We start from the raw sequence: 22,516 nt of genomic DNA, 5'->3' as shown, positions 1-22,516 counted from the left end.
TCAGCACCAGCGTCGCCTGGGAATTTGTTAGAAAAGCAAATCTGCAGGCCACCCCAAGAACGACAGTCATAAACTAGGGCTGGGTTCAGCAATCTGTACTCTTAACAAGCCCTCCCAGGTGACACGTTATTAAGTGTTAAGGGTGAGAATTGAGGACTTGAACATTTCGTTTTCTCTGGTCTGAGCTCTTAACACATCCAGAGGGTGTGCCTCATACCACCACCTATCACTTGAACTCTTCATCCAGACCAGTCCAGTCTGGAGGCTTCCTGAAAACACATTGCCCCCAGACATACCAGTGTATGACTGACTACCACTTCTGAGTCGTAGGAGAAACTGGGCAAGTTTCTGTTCCCGACTTGGGCCTGAGGCTCCACCTATAAACTACCTAAAACAGTACCATCAGTGATGCTCCGTGTTTAAGGACTGCTCATGGTCACGACTGAACCTACTACCTCATTTGGTTCTAGTGTAAAAATAGTAGTATAGAAATACTACTAATGTCAGAAATTAAGTCACCTGTCACTTAATGAAAGCCATCTAACTTGAGAAAAGAACCAAGATTATAACATAAATCTCCCAACTATGAATTCCAGTTCTTTTCATTAGATAAGTCTGTTTCTATATTATCAAGAACATTCATTCCAAAATAAAAAGTTACATTTCAGTACTGCCAGTGTGATGCACTACCTCCATCAACGGAAGACTGTATTCTTTAGAAGTGGATGGTTGAGGCCACATGGACCTTTTTCAGTGGTAGCTTTTGGTAAAAATCAAATCATAAAGAAAAGTATACGTACCTGTTATCTAAACTTGAATATTTATACTAAATGCAAGAATAGCTGAAATGAAAAAACAGCTCCTTTATTTTTAAGCTTTATTTTTTCACCCTTAAGAAACACACATCAGAAAGCATATCAACAGTGCATCTTATGGTTTAAGTCAGTTTACAACAAAACTGAACAAGGCAATTGTGTTTACAGAAAAAGTTTTCAGCAAAAAACTACACGCAATACAGTCCATTGAAACGCAGTGTCCATACTTTTTAGGTATATAGGAAAGTGAAAAATAAAAGTTCTTTGCTACTTAGCAAGAGAAAACAAGTTTCAAAGACTTGAATAGGAATCAGGAATTTAGGGATTTCAGAAAAGAACTTCTTGGTATTGATACACATCTACATTTATAGTCCCATTGAGTTACTTTAAAAAAAAACAACAAAAACTCACAAACAATAAGACATCACCAAGAACAGAGAACCATAGTGCCAAGAAATGCCAAGACCAATAGGCTATTGAAAGAACTGGTAGAAATGTCACAGACTATTCACTGTGTACTGTAATATTCTTGTAGTTCTGAGGTGAAGGTAAACCAACAGGAGAGAATTACTCCTTATAACTGGCTTTGGTTTGAGGGATATTTCACATTTTTTCTAACCATACCTTCTTATCAAAAACATAGCAATTACATGTTACTGAGGGAAAAGAATAGATTTTAATCTTCACAACCAACCTCTCCAGTGCTAATATAGGAAGCCATGACCTGTTAAAATCTATTGATCATAATTGGATTTCTAAGAATGATCAAAAAGGTAACAAAGATGGAGCCCTTTTGGGAAAAAATACCCCTTCTACCCCAGATTTGACACTGTTAAGAGGATATAAAGGAATGTTAAATCATTTAAGATTTTCTCAACAAAAAATTAAAAATGAAGGAGTAAATCCTGCTGGAAAAGACATGACAGCTTTACACTCTGCAAAGGAAATATTCCACAGAGATGCAGCTTAACTTTTTAAACTATAATAAATAAACACTACTTACTTCCATAAGGTGCTATAACTCTGCAGCTAGTGCACACTAATACCCACTGTACTCGATGTGCAAAGGGAAACCCGGGGATGGCAAATCTCCAGTTTCTTTCTGATCCTTGATTTGCGTAAGTGTGTTGATGCACACCAAATGCACAAAAACTGGAGTTTAAATATTTATTTTTAAAAATTAGGTCAAACTGAATATGGATATTTAATCTGGTTTCATAAACTTGTAAAATAATTTTCTGGGGAGACAATGATGAGGAATGTGTAGGAAAGGCAATGTTCTACGCTACAAGTACCACATCAGGATTTTTACAAATAAACTACCACTTTTTGATCATAAACCAGATGGAAAGTCACTAATGCCAGTAAGAAAGCTATTTTCCTCCCCTCACCTCTCTATTTTATTACTTTTCTTTCTCTTCTTTACTATTAAGTTTGGCAGATATCTGACAACCCATGCTAACAAAATAATACAGCCATCCATAATTCCGATAACCAAATTGTATGCATGATTTAGAACACCTCACCTTGTCTGCTTTCCATGTACTCCTGAAATGGTGAATACCAGTAAGAAGGTAGCCTAGAAGGGGAGGGCAACTGCAACCGGTACGGGGACCAGGGGGCGGGTGTAACTACATGTAATTCTCTTGCTGACAATCAAGAGTCTAACAAAATAAACTCTTTTCTGTACAACAAGGATTAATGGTTGGTTAAGGCAAGAAAGATAGAATACTTCTCTTTGCCTCTAAATTAAAATACTATGAACTTAGGTCATAAAACATAGATGAGTTTCCTTTAGGATACTGTGGAAGCTACTCTCTTTAATGGGAAATAACACTCAGGCAATCATCTGATAAATTTCCCATGAATTCCAGCATTTATTGTGATATAAACATAACCGCATGATTATGACCGCCCTCTGAAAAGCAAATAGAGCAAATTTAAAACATCAATCCTCATAAACAATATAAGGAACAACAAAAGTGCTGAGCTGTAGGAAGATGAATAAAAACTTTTTATCAGGAAAACAAAGGTTGTATAAACTTTATATCTTATATTCTGAACATCACCTTAATTACCACCTATAAAATATACAATTTCCTAAATGCTCTCTGGTTTATAGATATTTCATTTATAGCCCATTTCTCCTATAAAATTGCAGCAAAAATAGTTAAAATTGTTTACCTCCTTCTTAAATATTCACAGCCTTGTGGATTACATGCCACTGTGTCTACCTACTGGTCATCATACAATTTAAAAAACTGACAAACACTGAGGTGGGAGAGGTAACTAGGATAACAAAGCACAAAATCCTATGACATCAGGCAGAGAAGCAGTTACCCTTAAACAAAACAAAACAAAACAAATTCTTTAAATTTCTAGGGACTTTAAAAACTGAAATATGCACATCCCTCTGTAACGAAGAAAATGTAACTTATCCAAATATCCCACAAGAGGTTCAGAGGAGTTCCACATGATAGAGATTCAACATCTTTATATTCACTGAAAAAGCTTACTAGTAATACTAACTTGGAAAGACCATACCATCTCAAGTAAAGGTGATTTATTGAGCACCTTAAGAAGAAATGGAAAATTCTCTTGAGCTAATGACGACCAAAAGCTGGTTTGTATATGACCATATTTGCCAGGAAATAAATAAAAATAAATTGTAGCAGAGAGCCAGAGTAGTAAAATTTGAAGAAGGAATCTAGTATTAAAAATGGAACTAGATTCCAGGAAGAATTGATTCCGCCAGATAAGTCTGGCTTTCCATCATATGTAGTACTGGGGGGGAAAAATCAAATATGAAGAGTTTTACATATACAAAATAAAGATAAATGAAGGAAATTTTGGACTTTTATACATGTGACTCAATCCAAAAGTTATTCCAAGGAAAAAGGCAGAGGTGCAATAAATTATCATCATCTGGGAGCTTTCACCCAAATGAGTTTTAGTATTTTCCAGGAAACACAAGGCACTTGCTTAAATCTTTGACTGTCTCCACATCCCCCAGACTAAAATTTAGTCATGATGAGATTCCATCTGTACCCTAATCTGAATAACGCCACCTAGCATGTACCCTTGCATAAAATTCTAGGTAAAACACAGTTACTGAGTGTCTCGCCCACAGCCTCGTCCAGTAACTATGTTATTGTAATCACCATCAGTTAGATGGTGCTTATTTTCATTAAATTACAAAAACTAAAATGTCATGTGCTGAGTAAAACTAATGGCAGAAATTATCAAGTCAGAATGCAAGACCTAAGAAGAAAATGAAGACAAAATGTTACCTGTATCTAATGAATAAGTGCAAAGGAGCCGGGAAACAGCATGTGAGCGCTCAAACTGGACTTGCGTTTATCCCAAAGGATAACTGATGCCCTCGGCAGGGTGAAAGCCCAGCAAAATAGAATAGAAACATGCCTTATGCCCAGTTTCTCTTCAACTTCATCTACATGGCAGCACTGTTTCTGGCAGTATTCCTTATTACAAATGTGCTTGGAGATTAAAATAGAAGTAGAAGTAACATGACTCTAGAAGGCAAGTTAAATAAGAATTCAGGATTTTTTTTTTTTAAAGGTTAACATATCTCAGCATGCTTTAGCAGCTGGATACCAAAAAGAAGGCAATACTTGCCTCAATGAAAACAAAGCAAAGGACAAGTAAAACTCTATGGTTTTGTTCTAAAAGCAGCCAGTTTTGGCTCAAGGCATTAGCAGAGAGGGAATTTCCCCCCAAAGAATTGCTATACTGATGGCCACAAACTAAAGGAAGACATCCAGTGGCAGTGAGTGCAATCTCTTATTGCAAGAGGATAATTGTTTTATTAGTCCTTTTAAATGCAGCCAATAATTTTACTCTGAGTTAGTGCTACATTTTACTGAGAAGTCCAACTCCACCTGTTCTCAAAATGGGGCATTTGAGTTTTGAAAGTGGCCAGCTAGCCACCTCCTCCAATGTTTCCAAAGAATCAAAAATTTCCTATAGAATAATCCATTTATATGTTTTTTCTGGGCCAAAAATGTACCATGACAATACCATGGGATAATAGGAAACTGGAAAGGCAAGAGGGAAGGAAACATGGATGTTAACTTAGGGGGGGAAAAAAAACTACCTGAGATAAAATTTATCCAAAAGAGTAAGGTTTAAGTGAAAAAACCCCTTGCCTCTTTATTTTTACCCTGCCTCTCAAAAAGAAAGTTCCTAGGTTTTTAGTAACTTCAAGGAATCAAAATTTCTGTATATATATTTCACCCTCTAAGAATCATAAAAATTGCATCTTTTGATAATATTTGGTTCAGGTTTGAGAAAGACAGTAAGACTAAACTTCTTATAATATCAGAGGAGGGAAAGAGAATCTGCAAATGTCATCTTTGGTAGTAATGGGCTGAAAGCTATAAAGTCACCATTTAAATCACAGGAGGCATCATTTTTTAATTCTGTGGCTTTAATATAAAATATTTAATTCAATGCATGGTTACTTAGGCTCATCAATTAGTCCCTTAGCTCCCTCAAAATCTAGTTAGCATCTTCTATAATAAAATTCTACAGTGTTAAACACTACATATAGGTATGAATACAACAGCAAAAAGAAGACAATCAAAGAAAGCTGTGAAATTCAGCATCAAGATGCTAGCAGCATACTGCATCACTAAGCTCGAAAGCCTACCTGCAGTTTATTTGTAAGGGTTTCTTCTTCGTGGGGGTGGGAGGGGAAATGAGAAAAGGTACACGTGCTAACCTAGAATACCTCCCTTTAAAAGAATTCATGTATTCTGTGTTCATCAATATATACGGAAGAACCTGGTGTTTCTAATCACCATGGAAGCTGCTACCCCTACTAACATTTATGTTCTAGGAAAGCTTCAGTACTGGTTATACTCTCTTGAACTTTTATTTGGAAACAAACCAGCTAATCAATTTCTGAGAGGGCCCAAATGAAAAGTAACACTTCTTCCTTCTAAGGCCACATTCTAGACACCTAAAATTTCCCCTTGAGGACCACGCCACAAGACCTTTTGGCAATTCATAAATCAGCCTCCTTACACTGAATTTGGCTTCATAATAAATATTACGAAAGAGTCCTGAATAATGTAACTGTAAATAATTCAAATGTTAAATAGTAATTGTTTGAATAGGGTAAAATAATTCATCCTTTAAAATGTAAATTCTCAGCGAAGCTCTCAGTAACCTGCATGGCACACATAAAGAAAGACTATATGAGGAGGCTTCCAGCAGGTAAAGATATAAAAGGCTTTTTCCTTAGGAAAAAAAAATTTTTAATTTCATTTGGATAAGTAAACGAGAAAAAGATTTGTAATCTGTATACAACTTTTCTTTTTTTTTTTTTTTTGTATAATCAGTGCTTTATAAAGGTTTATTTTAAACCTTTGAAGTCAATCTACCATAAAATGGGAGGAATCCATGATTACAATTCCTAACATCATGTGATCAACCATGTCCACGAACTCAGGCATCCCAGCATTCTGTGCTCAGGGACACATTAGATTGCTGGGAATCCTTCTAAGAATTCTTAGGAGCTTCTCTTCCTTGCTACTTCCATCTTATTACAGCTACATCTTTCTTAGCTTCCCTGCAGTCAAACACGCCAGACCATCTGGGATGCTGTTCCTCTAGATTCTCTTCAGCTAGAGACAGGCAGAGAACGGGTGAAGAGTAGTGGAGGGAAGGGGGTGACAGAGATAAAGGAAAAGAAGAAAGAAAAGAATCCTGGATTATTCACTTTCTCTTTGCCTATTTTTTTCTTTTCCCTTCGTTGAACATCTTTCTTTTTGACCTACTTCAATTTCCATCACTGTAGGTAGAACCCTATCTTGAGAAATCTTACCATGACCACAGGAGATTCAGTACAAAAAGATGAGTTAATACAGGGTCTAAAGATCGGAGGACAGGGCAATTTATGTGTAGCAAACTTTTGCTTTGTTCCAATCACTTTAAGAGAGTTTCAGTGTAACCCAGCCTAGACTCATTTGTTCTGAGCCTCTTAGGAATGAACTATTTTCTCATTTACATTCTTTCAGAAAGACCAACTCTCAAAAAACATACACCCTAAATCTGACAGACGTGAAACAGCTAGGGAAGAGATAGGTATAGACTGTATTAGCTCACAAGACTCACACTATAAAGTACGCTGACTCAAATCTTCTCTAACCTTTCATACCTGCACACTCACTCAAGCATACACACTAGACATAAAAATTGTGCAAGATCAAGCATCAGCTTTCTATTTTAAAAGCCTTAATTAAAAAAAAAAAAAGTAGATAGGCTCACTGCAGTTTCTTTAAAGGAATATTCAGTACTACAGTACTCCTTTAAAAAAAATTCATAACTCAGTGTTAAGAACACAGTAGGTAATTGCTGCTTGACGGTTACTTAACAATGACTGGGAGCATCCAGTGCCAGCTATGAATATCAGTGGTAAAGAAGAACCACCTGACAACATAAAGGAGCAATCTTAAGGGATGTCACCAACTCTTAACAAATCTGTTAATATTCACTATGACATGATATTATTCATCCTTGCTTCATGATCACATGAAATAATTAATATCTTTTTAGGATACATACTGAAGAGCAGCACTTGCCCTACTGCACAAAAAAAGGTTGCCCATATGGATGCTCTAAAACCCCTCAATGTATAGCTGAGAGGTCTTGTCCTACTCAGTGCCAAACGTTTGCAGTGCAGCCACTGCTTGAGCAATGATTGCACATTAGTAAGATTAAATAAATGTACAAAGTATTCCCTTAAAATGGTAAGGGGGTACTTCTGCATTCAGATATAGAATACAATAACCCAGGAATGGAGGAGAAACAGGAAAGAGTCCTTAGGTTACTGATTAAAGCAAAGTTTGATACAGATACCCCCTCTTGTAGGCACTCAGCGGGTAGAATGTAGCCACAACAAACTTCCCATCAAACATCCTTCCAGTCAGTAATTTCTGAGCAGCTTTGGAATCACCAGCATTTGCATACTCAACAAAGACCTGGAAGAGGACAGAGAAAACAAAGTCACTTCATTTCCATCAAGACTGTTTTAGAGTAGGTTTCTCCAACTTTAGCGGACACATACGTATGTTATCCTTCGTTACAACACAGACTTGACTTCAGGAGGTGTAAGGTGGGCCTGAGTTTCTGCATTTCTAAAAAAAAAAAAAAAAAAAAAAAAACTTCCAGGTGATACCAATGCTGCTCATCCATGGACCACATTTTTGAGCAGCAAGGTTTAGAATAATACCTCCTAAACTCAGCTGAACTCTGAAAAATCCAGACAAGTTGGATGAAAAATGTACATCTGCTGGCCATGTTCATACAGGAGTGGTGGACAGCTCTAGACACTTGCCAGAGACAGGGCCGAAGAGCCTGGAGAGCAGGAGCGCTTCAACAACACCTCCACGATGACCCAGGCTTTTAGAAGTGGAAGGAGGAAAAACTGGTCAAGGTCCCTGGGTTTTATACCATTAAAAGATTTGTAGAAGCCATAACTACAGCGGGGAACAAGTTTAAAACTAGCTAATTTCCTTTTCCAGAGTATCTGAATTCCTGAGACAGAGGATTCAGCATAATTTATGCTCCTTTGTTGATCTAAAGTAAAAGTTAGGGCAGCCCGGGTGGCTCAGTGGTTTAGCGCCGCCTTCAGCCCGAGCCTGATCCTGGAGACCCGGGATCGAGTGCCAAGTCAGGCTCCCTGCATGGAGCCTGCTTCTCCCTCTGCCTGTGTCTCTGCCTCTCTCTCGCTCTCTCTGTATCTCTCATGAATAAATACATAAATAATAAAATCTTTAAAAAATAAAAAAATAAAAAATAAAGCAAAAGTTACTGGGAGAGGAAATAATTTCAAATGACTTGTCCTCAGTTACCCATAAACTTGTGAACCAGAAAAAGAACGGCCTCAGCCTTCTCAGCTACATGCTCTTTTTTGACGTCAGCAGTCTTCAAACTGGGGTGCAAGCACCCTAGACACTGTGACTTTCAACGGGAAACAAAAATAGATCGTTTGAAGGAAATCAATTTCCAGAATCTCAGCTTACAAGCTGTACCTTCCCCTAAAATCAGTTCTACCTAGAATTCTGAGGCAGACTCTCCTTTTTCACTTCCCCTTTCATAGAGGCCCTTCTCCCACCTAAGTCATTTCCAAAGGGAATCAAAAACTTCCGGGGTATGAAAAGAAGAGATAATTCCAAATAAACTACTTTTTAAATGAATCTTAATTGGTAAACAAAGTACCGTGCCCTGCCTCTAACTGACTGCTCACTCCTCATCTTAGTGAATATTTCCATTAAGGATGATGCATGAGGGGTGCCTGGTGGTTCAGTGATTGAACATCTGCCCTCGGCTCAAGGCGTGATCCTGGGGTCCTGGGATCGAGTCCCACATCAGGCTCCTTGCAAGGAGCCTGCTTCTCCTTCTGCCTGGGTCTCTGCCTCTCTCTGTGTCTCTCATGAATAAGTAAATAAAATCTTAAAATAAATAAATAAAATCTAGTGTGAGGGCTGTTCAATACCTACAAATGCATGTGACCGCTACCACAACAAAGAATGAGTCAGCTCAAATGTCATTAGTGTGAAGGCTGAGAAATCCTGAATAATATTGTTCCCAGAAAAATCCAAATAATACAGATAAAAGATTTTTAAATGAACTTTCAAAAGATTTCTCTAATACTCTTTGCCCTGAAATTTAGAATAATAGTTTTAGAGATTGTATATTATATAGGTAAAAAACTAAGGGTCATCACCACAAAGCCAGTCACACTGAGACTGGAACTCGAATTTCAGGATTCTTAGCACACTTTCCTTCTTTAAATTAGTACTGATTATTCCATTACAGTGACAATCTAACCTAAATGGTTTTCTAACTCTACTTAATTAGAACAAAACTAGGCCATAATATTTCTGCAGCTGACCATGACCTAAATTAACATATGATACTGTTAGTGTCACTGTTCACAATGTAGAGAACACCTTTTAAGAAAAAAATCTTAACCCATTAAAAAAAAAATGCATGCATATATATTCTAGAATTTTTTTTAAAAAGTGGAAAGTACAAGAAAATAAAAATATCCACAATACAAAATTTATCATTTCTACCAACATTTCTGTGTATGTACATCTTTCTGTAGAACTAAAACATTTACTTAGAATTTCAGTAACCTCTGGGTAATTCTAAAATTATAGAAACATTCACTTACTTGTCCTCTGCCAGGATTTTCCTTTGGCACAAGGAGAGATACCACTGGTCCATATTTTTGACACTCCTCTTTTACATCTTCTACAACATCTGATTACAAAAACAGAATAGTAACCACTTTGCTGTAATTACCAAGCATTCATTATTTTAAAATTTTAAAGCATCAAAGAATGCAGGAATCCATATTTTCATTTTCTACATCTTCTAAAATTAAGCTTAAGAATAATATAAATTCAATGCATTTAAACACTTTTATATGTTAAATTTAACATATGAATAATAAAAATTCAAATGATCAAAAAAAATTTTTTAAAGGATGAATCCAATTCAGTTCAACAAATTGACAAACTTAATTACCAACTTCTATGTCATGCTTGTTTTTTTTTTTTTAAAGATTTTATTTATTCACTCATGAGAGACACAGAGAGAGGCAGAGACACAGGCAGAGGAAGAAGCAGGCTCCATGAAGGAAGCCCAATGTGGGACACGTTCCCAGGACTCTAGGGTCACACCCTGGGCCGAAGGCAGGCGCCAAACCGCTGAGCCACCCAGGGATCCCCTCAAATGATCAAAATTTAAAAAAAAGTTTTCTTGGGATCCCTGGGTGGCGCAGCGGTTTGGCGCCTGCCTTTGGCCCAGGGCGCGATCCTGGAGACCCGGGATCGAATCCCACATCAGGCTCCCGGTGCATGGAGCCTGCTTCTCCCTCTGCCTGTGTCTCTGCCTCTCTCTCTCTCTCTCTCTCTCTCTCTCTGTGACTATCATAAATAAATAAAAATTTAAAAAAAATAAAAAAAGTTTTCTTCTCACTTTTCCAACTGCCTCTCTTTCTCTCCCTGAAGGCAACAAACATTAACAGTTTCTTTTGTATTCTTCCATAAATATAAGCTTACAAAAAAATTCATAAATGCTTTTCTTTAGGGATCCCTGGGTGGCTCAGCGGTTTGGCGCCTGCCTTTGGCCCAGGGCGCGATCCTGGAGACCCGGGATCGAATCCCACATCTGGGTCCTGGTGCATGGAGCCTGCTTCTCCCTCTGCCTATGTCTCTGCCTCTCTCTCTCTCTGTGACTATCATAAATAAATTAAAAAAAATTTTTTTTAAAAAATGCTTTTTTTTAAGTAAAAAATTCCTAGCTTGCTTTCTCTTTATTAACACAGTACATCTTTGGGATGCCTGGGTGGCTTAGTGGTTGAACATCTGGCTCCTGGGATCGAGTCCTGCATCGAGCTCCCCACAGGGAGCCTGCTTCTCCCTCTGCCTCTCTCTATGTGTCTCTCATGAATAAACAAACACATAAAAACACACTGCAACTTTAAGATCCTTCAACATCACTCCATGAAATTTTTTTTTTAAAGATTTTTATTTATTTATTCATAGAGACACAGAGAGAGAGAGAGAGAGAGAGAGAGAGAGAGGCAGAGACACACACAGGCAGAGGGAGAAGCAGGCACCATGCACAGAGCCTGACGTGGGACTCGATCCCAGGTCTCCAGGATCATGCCCTGGGCCACAGGCGGCGCTAAACCGCTGCGCCACTGGGGCTGCCCACTCCATGAAATTTTCTTATCTGTTTTTAGGGCTGGGTAGTATTTCACCCAATGAGTGGTCAATAAATTCTCCATGGTGTCCCCCACTACTAACTAAACTATTTCCAAATGTTTTGTCCTTATAAATAATACTGTAATAGATAAACCTGTATATATCTCTTTTCACTTATCCATTTCCAAGTTGACTCTAGAAGTGGAAATGCTGGGACAAAATGAATACGAATTTGTAATTTTGTTAGAATTACCAATCTGGGGCAGCCCCTGTGGCGCAGCGGTTTAGCACCACCTGCAGCATAGGGTGTGATCCTGGAGACCCTGGATCCCACATCAGGCTCTCTGCATGGTGCCTGCTTCTCCCTCTGCCTGTGTCTCTGCCTCTCTCTCTCTCTCTCTCTGTCTCTATGAATAAAGAAATAAAAAATCTTAAAAAAAAAAAAAGAATTACCAATCTGCCTTTCATAAAGTTTAACAATTTAAACTCTCTCCAATGATGTATAAAAAGTATTTTTCTATACTCTACCCATAAAGTTATAAAATATTTTCACTGTCAATGTTGGGTGATGAGTGGCTCAGTGGTTGAGCATCTGCCTTCAACTCGGGTGGTGATCCCGGGGTCCTGGGATCGAGTCCTGCATCGGCAGAGTCCACAGGGAGCCTGACTCTCTCCCTGTCTCTCATGAATACACAAATTTTTAAAAAAATTTTAGGGGACAAAGATCCCACCATACAGTTTTAGTGAGCATTCTGATAAATGAGAATGAAGTCTATGAGACAGAGTTGCGCATCCTCTTCTCTAAATTGTCTATTTATATCCTTTACCCAATATTTACTGAGTTGATTTGTAAGGGCTCTAAGTTAAGAGCTATAAAGTTGAATAATTTTCCCTTTTATTCTCTTGATTTGGAATCTTGATCTTAATCTTGATTTACAATCTATTTTGGTCTGAAATGGAAGGTCTGAATCCCCACCAAGATGACAAGACAGCCATCCCAACATGTATGATTTCTAGCTAAGCAAGTTCACCTAACACTAGTAAGCATTATCTGATGACAACCTTGCTAATCAGAACTAACAAAGGTGCTGAATGATACTATATCGTCTGTTGCACTTTACTTCATGTAAGATTCTCTATTATAAAGATGTATGTATGTATGTATGTATGTATGTATTTATTTATTTATTTGGAGAGCACACACTCATGTGAGGAGGAGGGGGCAAAGGGAGAGGGAGGAAAAAAGCAGATTCCTTGCTGGAGGGTGGAGTTGGGGTGGCGAGGCTGGCTTGATCCCACAAACATGAGATCATGAACTGAGGCGAAACCAAGAGTCTAATGCTAACCGACTGAGCCACCCAGGTGCTCCAGTTCATTTAAGATTCTTCTTTTTTTTTAAGATTTTATTTATTTGAGAGAGGACGAGAGAGAGCACATGCAAAGGAGCGGGGAGCCTGATATGGGGCTTGATCACAGGACCCTGGGATCATGACCTAAGCCAAAAGCAAACATTTAACTGAATGAGCCACAAAAGCACTCCCATGTAAGATTCTTAAACACTTAGATTAATAGCAACATTAAATACTACTTTTTAAATGAATCTTAATTGGTAAACAAGTACCGTGCCCTGCCTCTAACTGCTGCTCAACTCCTCATCTTAGTGAATATTCCATTAAGATGATGCATGAGGGTGTGCCTGCCGCTGGTTCAGTGATTTGAACATCTGCCCTCGGCTCAAGGCGTGATCTGGGGTCCTGGGATCGAGTCCCACATCAGGCTCCTTGCAAGGAGCCTGCTTCTCCTTCTGCCTGGGTCTCTGCCTCTCTCTGTGTCTCTCATGAATAAGTAAATAAAATCTTAAAATAAATAAATAAAATCTAGTGTGAGGGCTGTTCAATACCTACAAATGCATGTGACCGCTACCACAACAAAGAATGAGTCAGCTCAAATGTCATTAGTGTGAAGGCTGAGAAATCCTGAATAATATTGTTCCCAGAAAAATCCAAATAATACAGATAAAAGATTTTTAAATGAACTTTCAAAAGATTTCTCTAATACTCTTTGCCCTGAAATTTAGAATAATAGTTTTAGAGATTGTATATTATATAGGTAAAAAACTAAGGGTCATCACCACAAAGCCAGTCACACTGAGACTGGAACTCGAATTTCAGGATTCTTAGCACACTTTCCTTCTTTAAATTAGTACTGATTATTCCATTACAGTGACAATCTAACCTAAATGGTTTTCTAACTCTACTTAATTAGAACAAAACTAGGCCATAATATTTCTGCAGCTGACCATGACCTAAATTAACATATGATACTGTTAGTGTCACTGTTCACAATGTAGAGAACACCTTTTAAGAAAAAAATCTTAACCCATTAAAAAAAAAATGCATGCATATATATTCTAGAATTTTTTTTAAAAAGTGGAAAGTACAAGAAAATAAAAATATCCACAATACAAAATTTATCATTTCTACCAACATTTCTGTGTATGTACATCTTTCTGTAGAACTAAAACATTTACTTAGAATTTCAGTAACCTCTGGGTAATTCTAAAATTATAGAAACATTCACTTACTTGTCCTCTGCCAGGATTTTCCTTTGGCACAAGGAGAGATACCACTGGTCCATATTTTTGACACTCCTCTTTTACATCTTCTACAACATCTGATTACAAAAACAGAATAGTAACCACTTTGCTGTAATTACCAAGCATTCATTATTTTAAAATTTTAAAGCATCAAAGAATGCAGGAATCCATATTTTCATTTTCTACATCTTCTAAAATTAAGCTTAAGAATAATATAAATTCAATGCATTTAAACACTTTTATATGTTAAATTTAACATATGAATAATAAAAATTCAAATGATCAAAAAAAATTTTTTAAAGGATGAATCCAATTCAGTTCAACAAATTGACAAACTTAATTACCAACTTCTATGTCATGCTTGTTTTTTTTTTTTTTAAAGATTTTATTTATTCACTCATGAGAGACACAGAGAGAGGCAGAGACACAGGCAGAGGAAGAAGCAGGCTCCATGAAGGAAGCCCAATGTGGGACACGTTCCCAGGACTCTAGGGTCACACCCTGGGCCGAAGGCAGGCGCCAAACCGCTGAGCCACCCAGGGATCCCCTCAAATGATCAAAATTTAAAAAAAAGTTTTCTTGGGATCCCTGGGTGGCGCAGCGGTTTGGCGCCTGCCTTTGGCCCAGGGCGCGATCCTGGAGACCCGGGATCGAATCCCACATCAGGCTCCCGGTGCATGGAGCCTGCTTCTCCCTCTGCCTGTGTCTCTGCCTCTCTCTCTCTCTCTCTCTCTCTCTCTCTGTGACTATCATAAATAAATAAAAATTTAAAAAAAATAAAAAAAGTTTTCTTCTCACTTTTCCAACTGCCTCTCTTTCTCTCCCTGAAGGCAACAAACATTAACAGTTTCTTTTGTATTCTTCCATAAATATAAGCTTACAAAAAAATTCATAAATGCTTTTCTTTAGGGATCCCTGGGTGGCTCAGCGGTTTGGCGCCTGCCTTTGGCCCAGGGCGCGATCCTGGAGACCCGGGATCGAATCCCACATCTGGGTCCTGGTGCATGGAGCCTGCTTCTCCCTCTGCCTATGTCTCTGCCTCTCTCTCTCTCTGTGACTATCATAAATAAATTAAAAAAAATTTTTTTTAAAAAATGCTTTTTTTTAAGTAAAAAATTCCTAGCTTGCTTTCTCTTTATTAACACAGTACATCTTTGGGATGCCTGGGTGGCTTAGTGGTTGAACATCTGGCTCCTGGGATCGAGTCCTGCATCGAGCTCCCCACAGGGAGCCTGCTTCTCCCTCTGCCTCTCTCTATGTGTCTCTCATGAATAAACAAACACATAAAAACACACTGCAACTTTAAGATCCTTCAACATCACTCCATGAAATTTTTTTTTTAAAGATTTTTATTTATTTATTCATAGAGACACAGAGAGAGAGAGAGAGAGAGAGAGAGACATACACACACAGAGAGAGAGAGGCAGAGACACACACAGGCAGAGGGAGAAGCAGGCACCATGCACAGAGCCTGACGTGGGACTCGATCCCAGGTCTCCAGGATCATGCCCTGGGCCACAGGCGGCGCTAAACCGCTGCGCCACTGGGGCTGCCCACTCCATGAAATTTTCTTATCTGTTTTTAGGGCTGGGTAGTATTTCACCCAATGAGTGGTCAATAAATTCTCCATGGTGTCCCCCACTACTAACTAAACTATTTCCAAATGTTTTGTCCTTATAAATAATACTGTAATAGATAAACCTGTATATATCTCTTTTCACTTATCCATTTCCAAGTTGACTCTAGAAGTGGAAATGCTGGGACAAAATGAATACGAATTTGTAATTTTGTTAGAATTACCAATCTGGGGCAGCCCCTGTGGCGCAGCGGTTTAGCACCACCTGCAGCATAGGGTGTGATCCTGGAGACCCTGGATCCCACATCAGGCTCTCTGCATGGTGCCTGCTTCTCCCTCTGCCTGTGTCTCTGCCTCTCTCTCTCTCTCTCTCTGTCTCTATGAATAAAGAAATAAAAAATCTTAAAAAAAAAAAAAGAATTACCAATCTGCCTTTCATAAAGTTTAACAATTTAAACTCTCTCCAATGATGTATAAAAAGTATTTTTCTATACTCTACCCATAAAGTTATAAAATATTTTCACTGTCAATGTTGGGTGATGAGTGGCTCAGTGGTTGAGCATCTGCCTTCAACTCGGGTGGTGATCCCGGGGTCCTGGGATCGAGTCCTGCATCGGCAGAGTCCACAGGGAGCCTGACTCTCTCCCTGTCTCTCATGAATACACAAATTTTTAAAAAAATTTTAGGGGACAAAGATCCCACCATACAGTTTTAGTGAGCATTCTGATAAATGAGAATGAAGTCTATGAGACAGAGTTGCGCATCCTCTTCTCTAAATTGTCTATTTATATCCTTTACCCAATATTTACTGAGTTGATTTGTAAGGGCTCTAAGTTAAGAGCTATAAAGTTGAATAATTTTCCCTTTTATTCTCTTGATTTGGAATCTTGATCTTAATCTTGATTTACAATCTATTTTGGTCTGAAATGGAAGGTCTGAATCCCCACCAAGATGACAAGACAGCCATCCCAACATGTATGATTTCTAGCTAAGCAAGTTCACCTAACACTAGTAAGCATTATCTGATGACAACCTTGCTAATCAGAACTAACAAAGGTGCTGAATGATACTATATCGTCTGTTGCACTTTACTTCATGTAAGATTCTCTATTATAAAGATGTATGTATGTATGTATGTATGTATGTATTTATTTATTTATTTGGAGAGCACACACTCATGTGAGGAGGAGGGGGCAAAGGGAGAGGGAGGAAAAAAGCAGATTCCTTGCTGGAGGGTGGAGTTGGGGTGGCGAGGCTGGCTTGATCCCACAAACATGAGATCATGAACTGAGGCGAAACCAAGAGTCTAATGCTAACCGACTGAGCCACCCAGGTGCTCCAGTTCATTTAAGATTCTTCTTTTTTTTTTAAGATTTTATTTATTTGAGAGAGGACGAGAGAGAGCACATGCAAAGGAGCGGGGAGCCTGATATGGGGCTTGATCACAGGACCCTGGGATCATGACCTAAGCCAAAAGCAAACATTTAACTGAATGAGCCACAAAAGCACTCCCATGTAAGATTCTTAAACACTTAGATTAATAGCAACATTAAATACTCAATGTATTTACAAACCAAAAAAAAAAAAAAAAAGCAACGTTTTATAACAAGATACAAAAAAAGGAGTAGGCATAGTATGCCCAAGGTTTATTCAAGAAAGCCCAACCTTGAATTTTATAGAGATAAAAACTATTAACAGAATTAGGTGATGAAGACAGTACATAGATGGATTTCAAGGACATAAGTAGTACTGCCAAGAGATTATTTAGGACCTCTGAGCCCATAATGACCTGATTAAAACAATGCTGAGGGCCTGATTAAAACAATGCTGAGGGCAAGACTACTCTTTCAGATAAACAGGCATGCTGAAAAGTTGAGGTTGCAGACTGTTCCAACTATTACAGATTCAAAGAAATTATGCTTGTTTTATTTGTCAGATAACTATACAAAGCTCAGGGACATAAAATAATTTACCCTTACAAAAGATAGTGGGGGGCAGCCCTGGTGGCTCAGAGGTTTAGTGCCACCTTTAGCCCAGGGTGTGATCCTGGAGTCCCGGGATCAAGTCCCACATCGGGCTCCCTGCACGGGGCCTTCTTCTCCCTCTGCCTGTGTCTCTGCCTCTCTCTCTCTCTCTCTCTGTCTCTCATGAATAATAAAATCTTTAAAAAAATAAATAAATAAAAGATAGTGGGGTCAAGTTAGGTTTATAGGAAATGGTTTAATTTTTCACTCCAAAATGTTTAATTAATGTTAGCAACTGATTTTTTTTTTTTTTTTTGCAACTGATATTTTTAAATTTGGTTCTCTTCCGTCCATTCACCACTCTTTCAGGATACTCTTATTAAAACCTAAGTTTGACTATATCACTCTCCTACTTTTTTTCATGGTTCTTTATTGCATTCAACAAAGAACAAATATTTATTGAATACTTAGATCAGAAGCCAGGACTATCCCTGATATAAAGTTCTTTTGTGTCATATTGCAGTGTTACTATCTCCGGGATAAAATAAAATTCTTTAACATAACAAATGAATCTGCTACATATCCATATTCCTGGCTATTTCTTTAGCTTTAACTGATTGCTGCCCAATAAATATCCTAAGATACAGCCACACCAAACACCCAGCCGTCAGCTTTTAGCCAAGCAACTCATTACGAACAGAGTTCAAACAGCATGCCACAGAGCCACCCTCATGGGTCACTTAGCAGGAGTCTCTCTCTTCTCTGCCTCTGAGTATTATCTACTTTCGGATCTACCAGAACTCTACCTGCTTGTTGATAAAACAGTCTCTCCTACACTAAAGACGGGGAATAATCCCACAGTGCCAAGTACAAAGCCAGTTTTCAGTAAACACGTCTCAAGGAAATGAATTTATTAAAAGCAAAAACAAGAGCTAAGAAGGAGAAATGGAAGCACAGGGCAAGACTAGAAAGAACAGATGGAAAGAACATGCCAGGAAAACTAATCTTTATTAATTCAGGAAAGGCTTATGACATGTAGAGGAGTCCAAAGGGCCTGAGGAAGTGCCTTAGCCTGCATGGACTGAGTGGATTCAACGACAGACATTTATTTCCCCAGTTCTGAAGGCTGGAATTCCCACACCAAGGTGCAGGCAGATGCATGTCCGGTGTCCATGGCTGCCTCCTTGCCATATTCTCACATGGTGGAGAGAGCTCTCCTGTCTCTTCCTCTTTTTTTAAGAGTGTTAATTCCGACACGAGGGCACCCCCCCCCCTTATGACGTAACCTAACTCCATTAAATCCTAAAGACTCCAACTCAAAATATTATCACACTTGGGATAGGGGCTTTGCCACTGAATTTTGGAGAGACACATTCAATCTACAACAGGAATCAAAAAGTGGTATTTTAGAAATCATGTAGCTCAATATCCTCAATATAGAAATGAGGAGAATAGACATCTTATGAATTGATATGTCTACTTTAGAATTAGCTACGAAAGACATTAAAATACAATTTAGGAAGCAGTTACCTTCATATTCCTCTTCATTCTCAAGATAATCGTCATCCAGCACATTCAGTAGTCTTAGCACTGGAGTAGGAAGCATCACCAGATCTTCAATATGAGGGGCTGTTAAGGTTCATTATAACATGGTTAAATGTAAACTCACCAAAATAAATGGATGAACACTAGGCACAGGAGCATGGGAATATAAGTGACCTCTGATGTCTTATTTGATTGTTAAACAACCAAGAAAAAAATAAAGATGTATACAACTTACCAAAAGGAATGCTAAAGAACGGGCTGCATAATGCCATTTCGGCAGGAATTCTTCTGCTTGGATCATCATGAAGCATGCTAAAACACAAAAACAGGTATCTTTATAGTTATCGTCAAATCTTTTGAAAATGAAACCATTAAAATTTAAATGTCGAAATGTCCAGCGCAGCATTAATTATATTAGCATGGCTTACTGGGCCACTCATCCACAAAAAAATATAAATGCTATTTCTGAGTAAATGGTTTAGTTAACTCATGATACATACCTATGGCACAATATTACATTTTAATTAAAGATAATATTTTTGATTAATAAATGCAACATGGGAAAGTGATCCATACTAACATAACATTAAGTAGAAAAACAACTAGACATAAATTTAGGGTAATCCAAATTAAAAAAAAAAAAAAGGAAGAAGAGGATAGTGGTGAGATTATTTCTGATTTCTGTCAAATCTCCCCAATAACAGCATAACTTGATAACAAAATAAAAAACCCATGGATGACATGTACAACAAAACTAAGTAACCCCAATAAATGCCAAAATCCAAGCGGCTAGGGACAAACCATCAATAGTAGTAAACCTTGTACCATATCAACTTCTGTGTGGAAAGAAGCAGAGACAAGCAACCAGATGATCTGATGAACCAGAGAAAATAACCCAAAACTGCCAAAAGGTACTCATTGGAAAGCATACTAAGTCAACTGCAGAAAGCTGACCGGCATTAGAAGGGGTTATACATTCTAATTCCAGCTGAATGCAAGGGAGTCCTCTGGGAAATCTGAAGGGGTTGAAATAACCTACACATTACGACTTCTCAAAACTAACTAGCTGAAGCTCCCACCCAGGGCAAAGTCCTACAGAGAACAGAAATCTTGAAAATGTAATCCAAATCAAGTAGGTTGGGGTTGGGGTGGTGGTGGCAGGAGGCGGGACACACCAGGAAAAAAAGTAGTAGAGAGGTAGAGGCAGGAGATTTCAGAAAAAAATCACTCCCCGCCACTTTTTAACATTATACAAAAATTGAATAGGAGCCCTATGCAATTAGAAAAGCCATCCCAACACCTTCTCCTGAAAGTTTAGGAAATGAATTTCATATAAAAACAAACCACATAAAAGCATTATTAACAAAATTATTATTATTATTTTTAAAGATTTTATTTACTTATTCATGAGAGACAGACAGAGAGAGAGAGAGAGAGAGAGAGAGAGAGAGAGGCAGAGACACAGGCAGAGGGAGAAGCAGGCTCCATGCAGGGAGCTTATGTGGGACTCAATCCCAGGTTTCCGAGATCACTCCCTGAACAGAAGGCAGGCGCCCAACCAGTGAGCCACTCAGGCATCCCTATTAACAAAATTATTACACAAAGAGACGAGAACTACAAAATGACAGTCTTGAGACCATGAATGCTTCCCAGAAAGACATGATCAGAACATAGGACACTATAACCTACCATTGTAAAAGGAGAAAAAGGCATTTTTTAAGTGATAAAAGATATGAAAGAGAAACATAAATCAAAATTAGAAAATCTCAATAATTAATAGAACTCAAGAAAGAATTCAAAATAAAATAAAAAATCATTTCATAAAATAAAGCTAGACGATGAACAAACAAAAGAGATAGTATCTTAAAAAGATAAACACAGAAAAGAACATTTTTTAAAATAGAAAAGAATAAAAGAAAAGATCCAAGAGAAAGTCATAATAATGAATACTGTCAAAGAAAATCCAATATATATAGAATAGGAGTGCCTGAAGGAGAAAGCCAAAGCAAGAGAATGAATACTAAAAACAGGACTTTAAGAACACTTTCCTAAAACAAGCAAGCAAAAAGATCTGAAGCTACTTATTCTCCTGAGAATTTCAACCCAGAACAATCAAAATCAAGATATATTCTGGTAAAATCAATAGACTTTTAAAAAGATGAAATCGTCTGGCCACCTAGATAAAAAAGACAAAGGAATTTTTAATACAAAGACAATTAGGAGTGTCTTTGGACTTTTCAACAGCAACACTACATGCCAGAATAAAAAGGAGTAACATGTTTAAGACACTCAAGAAAAAAAAAGTATGCCAAGGATTTTTATATACAGATGAACCGACTTTTAAATGTAATAAGCACAATTTATTACTGGCAGTGTAAGAGCTCAGAGAATATTAATCCTTTGGCCTCTAGAGATCAAGCTCCAGAAACTAAAATGATGAGAGGGACAGCCCCACAAGGACCAGTGGTGAACAGTAACATACAACTTACATGCAGATCTACGAATAAATGCGAGTGTTAAAACAGAATGTATAGCATGTGATGGTTATACAATCTGATGATGCAAATACAACTATTTTTCAAATAGAGGAAGAATGGGAAAAGCACATGCAAAAATAATCATTTTCAGTAATCTTCCTAGAGTATTATTATTCTGAGACTTGTCTTAATGTAGGGTGGAATAAAGCAAATGAGTAATTATAAAATATTCTAATTCTAGCATTCCCCTTGTCCTTAAGAATCAGAATTCTTGGCATTGGAGGAAGAGATGTGAAACAGAAGTTAAATAAAAACTTTGTGGTTTTGAATTTGAATTGGAAATATCAGTATGAAACTCTGTTCACTTAAAATAAGGCCTAAAAACAATGTCCCAATAACGAGTATTCCTAAAACCCAGACTGTGTTTTAAAAATACTATTTCCTACTAAAAGAAATCAGGCTTCTTGGAGAAATGGCTACATCCAGGTCTGGGGCAGGAAATGTGTAAAATGAACTGGGAACATCCTGTCACACCAGATAGCAAAGAAGCTGTAAATGATAAAAGATCCTCCAAAACCAACTTACACAAGGTCACATTCATCAAAGATGGAGCAATTTTAGCTTCAATTAGGATAAGAACTGCGATGGGTTGCAGTTACCAAATCAAAGCACAATGAACTTTCAAAACGGATTGGTATGACAGGGAATCAACTCATTATGAGAGAGAGAGAAAATTAAGCATTTACTTTGTCTTTGGTTAACCAAATGAAGCTGAAAGACAGGATGAGAACATCCCCC

General features: G+C 37.9%; 1 protein-coding gene across 1 annotated transcript in view; it reads right to left on the bottom strand.

The window, feature by feature from the left end:
- Nucleotides 1-863: 863 nt before the first annotated feature.
- UHMK1 (U2AF homology motif kinase 1) overlaps nt 864-22,516 on the bottom strand; it is a 29,498-nt gene continuing 7,845 nt past the window's right edge. The window contains exons 5-8 of the mRNA XM_041774315.1: nt 19,477-19,553; nt 19,227-19,325; nt 14,145-14,233; nt 864-7,819 (exon numbers count right to left, since the gene is read on the bottom strand). Of these exons, the coding sequence (XP_041630249.1) occupies nt 7,673-7,819; nt 14,145-14,233; nt 19,227-19,325; nt 19,477-19,553 (412 nt within the window). The 3' untranslated portion in view covers nt 864-7,672. The remainder of the gene's footprint in view (nt 7,820-14,144; nt 14,234-19,226; nt 19,326-19,476; nt 19,554-22,516) is intronic.

Source organism: Vulpes lagopus, chromosome 11 (genome assembly GCF_018345385.1).
Source record: "Vulpes lagopus strain Blue_001 chromosome 11, ASM1834538v1, whole genome shotgun sequence".
Taxonomy (NCBI): Eukaryota; Metazoa; Chordata; class Mammalia; order Carnivora; family Canidae; genus Vulpes; species Vulpes lagopus.
Note: the sequence above shows the minus strand (reverse complement) of the source record. Positions and strands in the feature narration are given on the sequence as shown.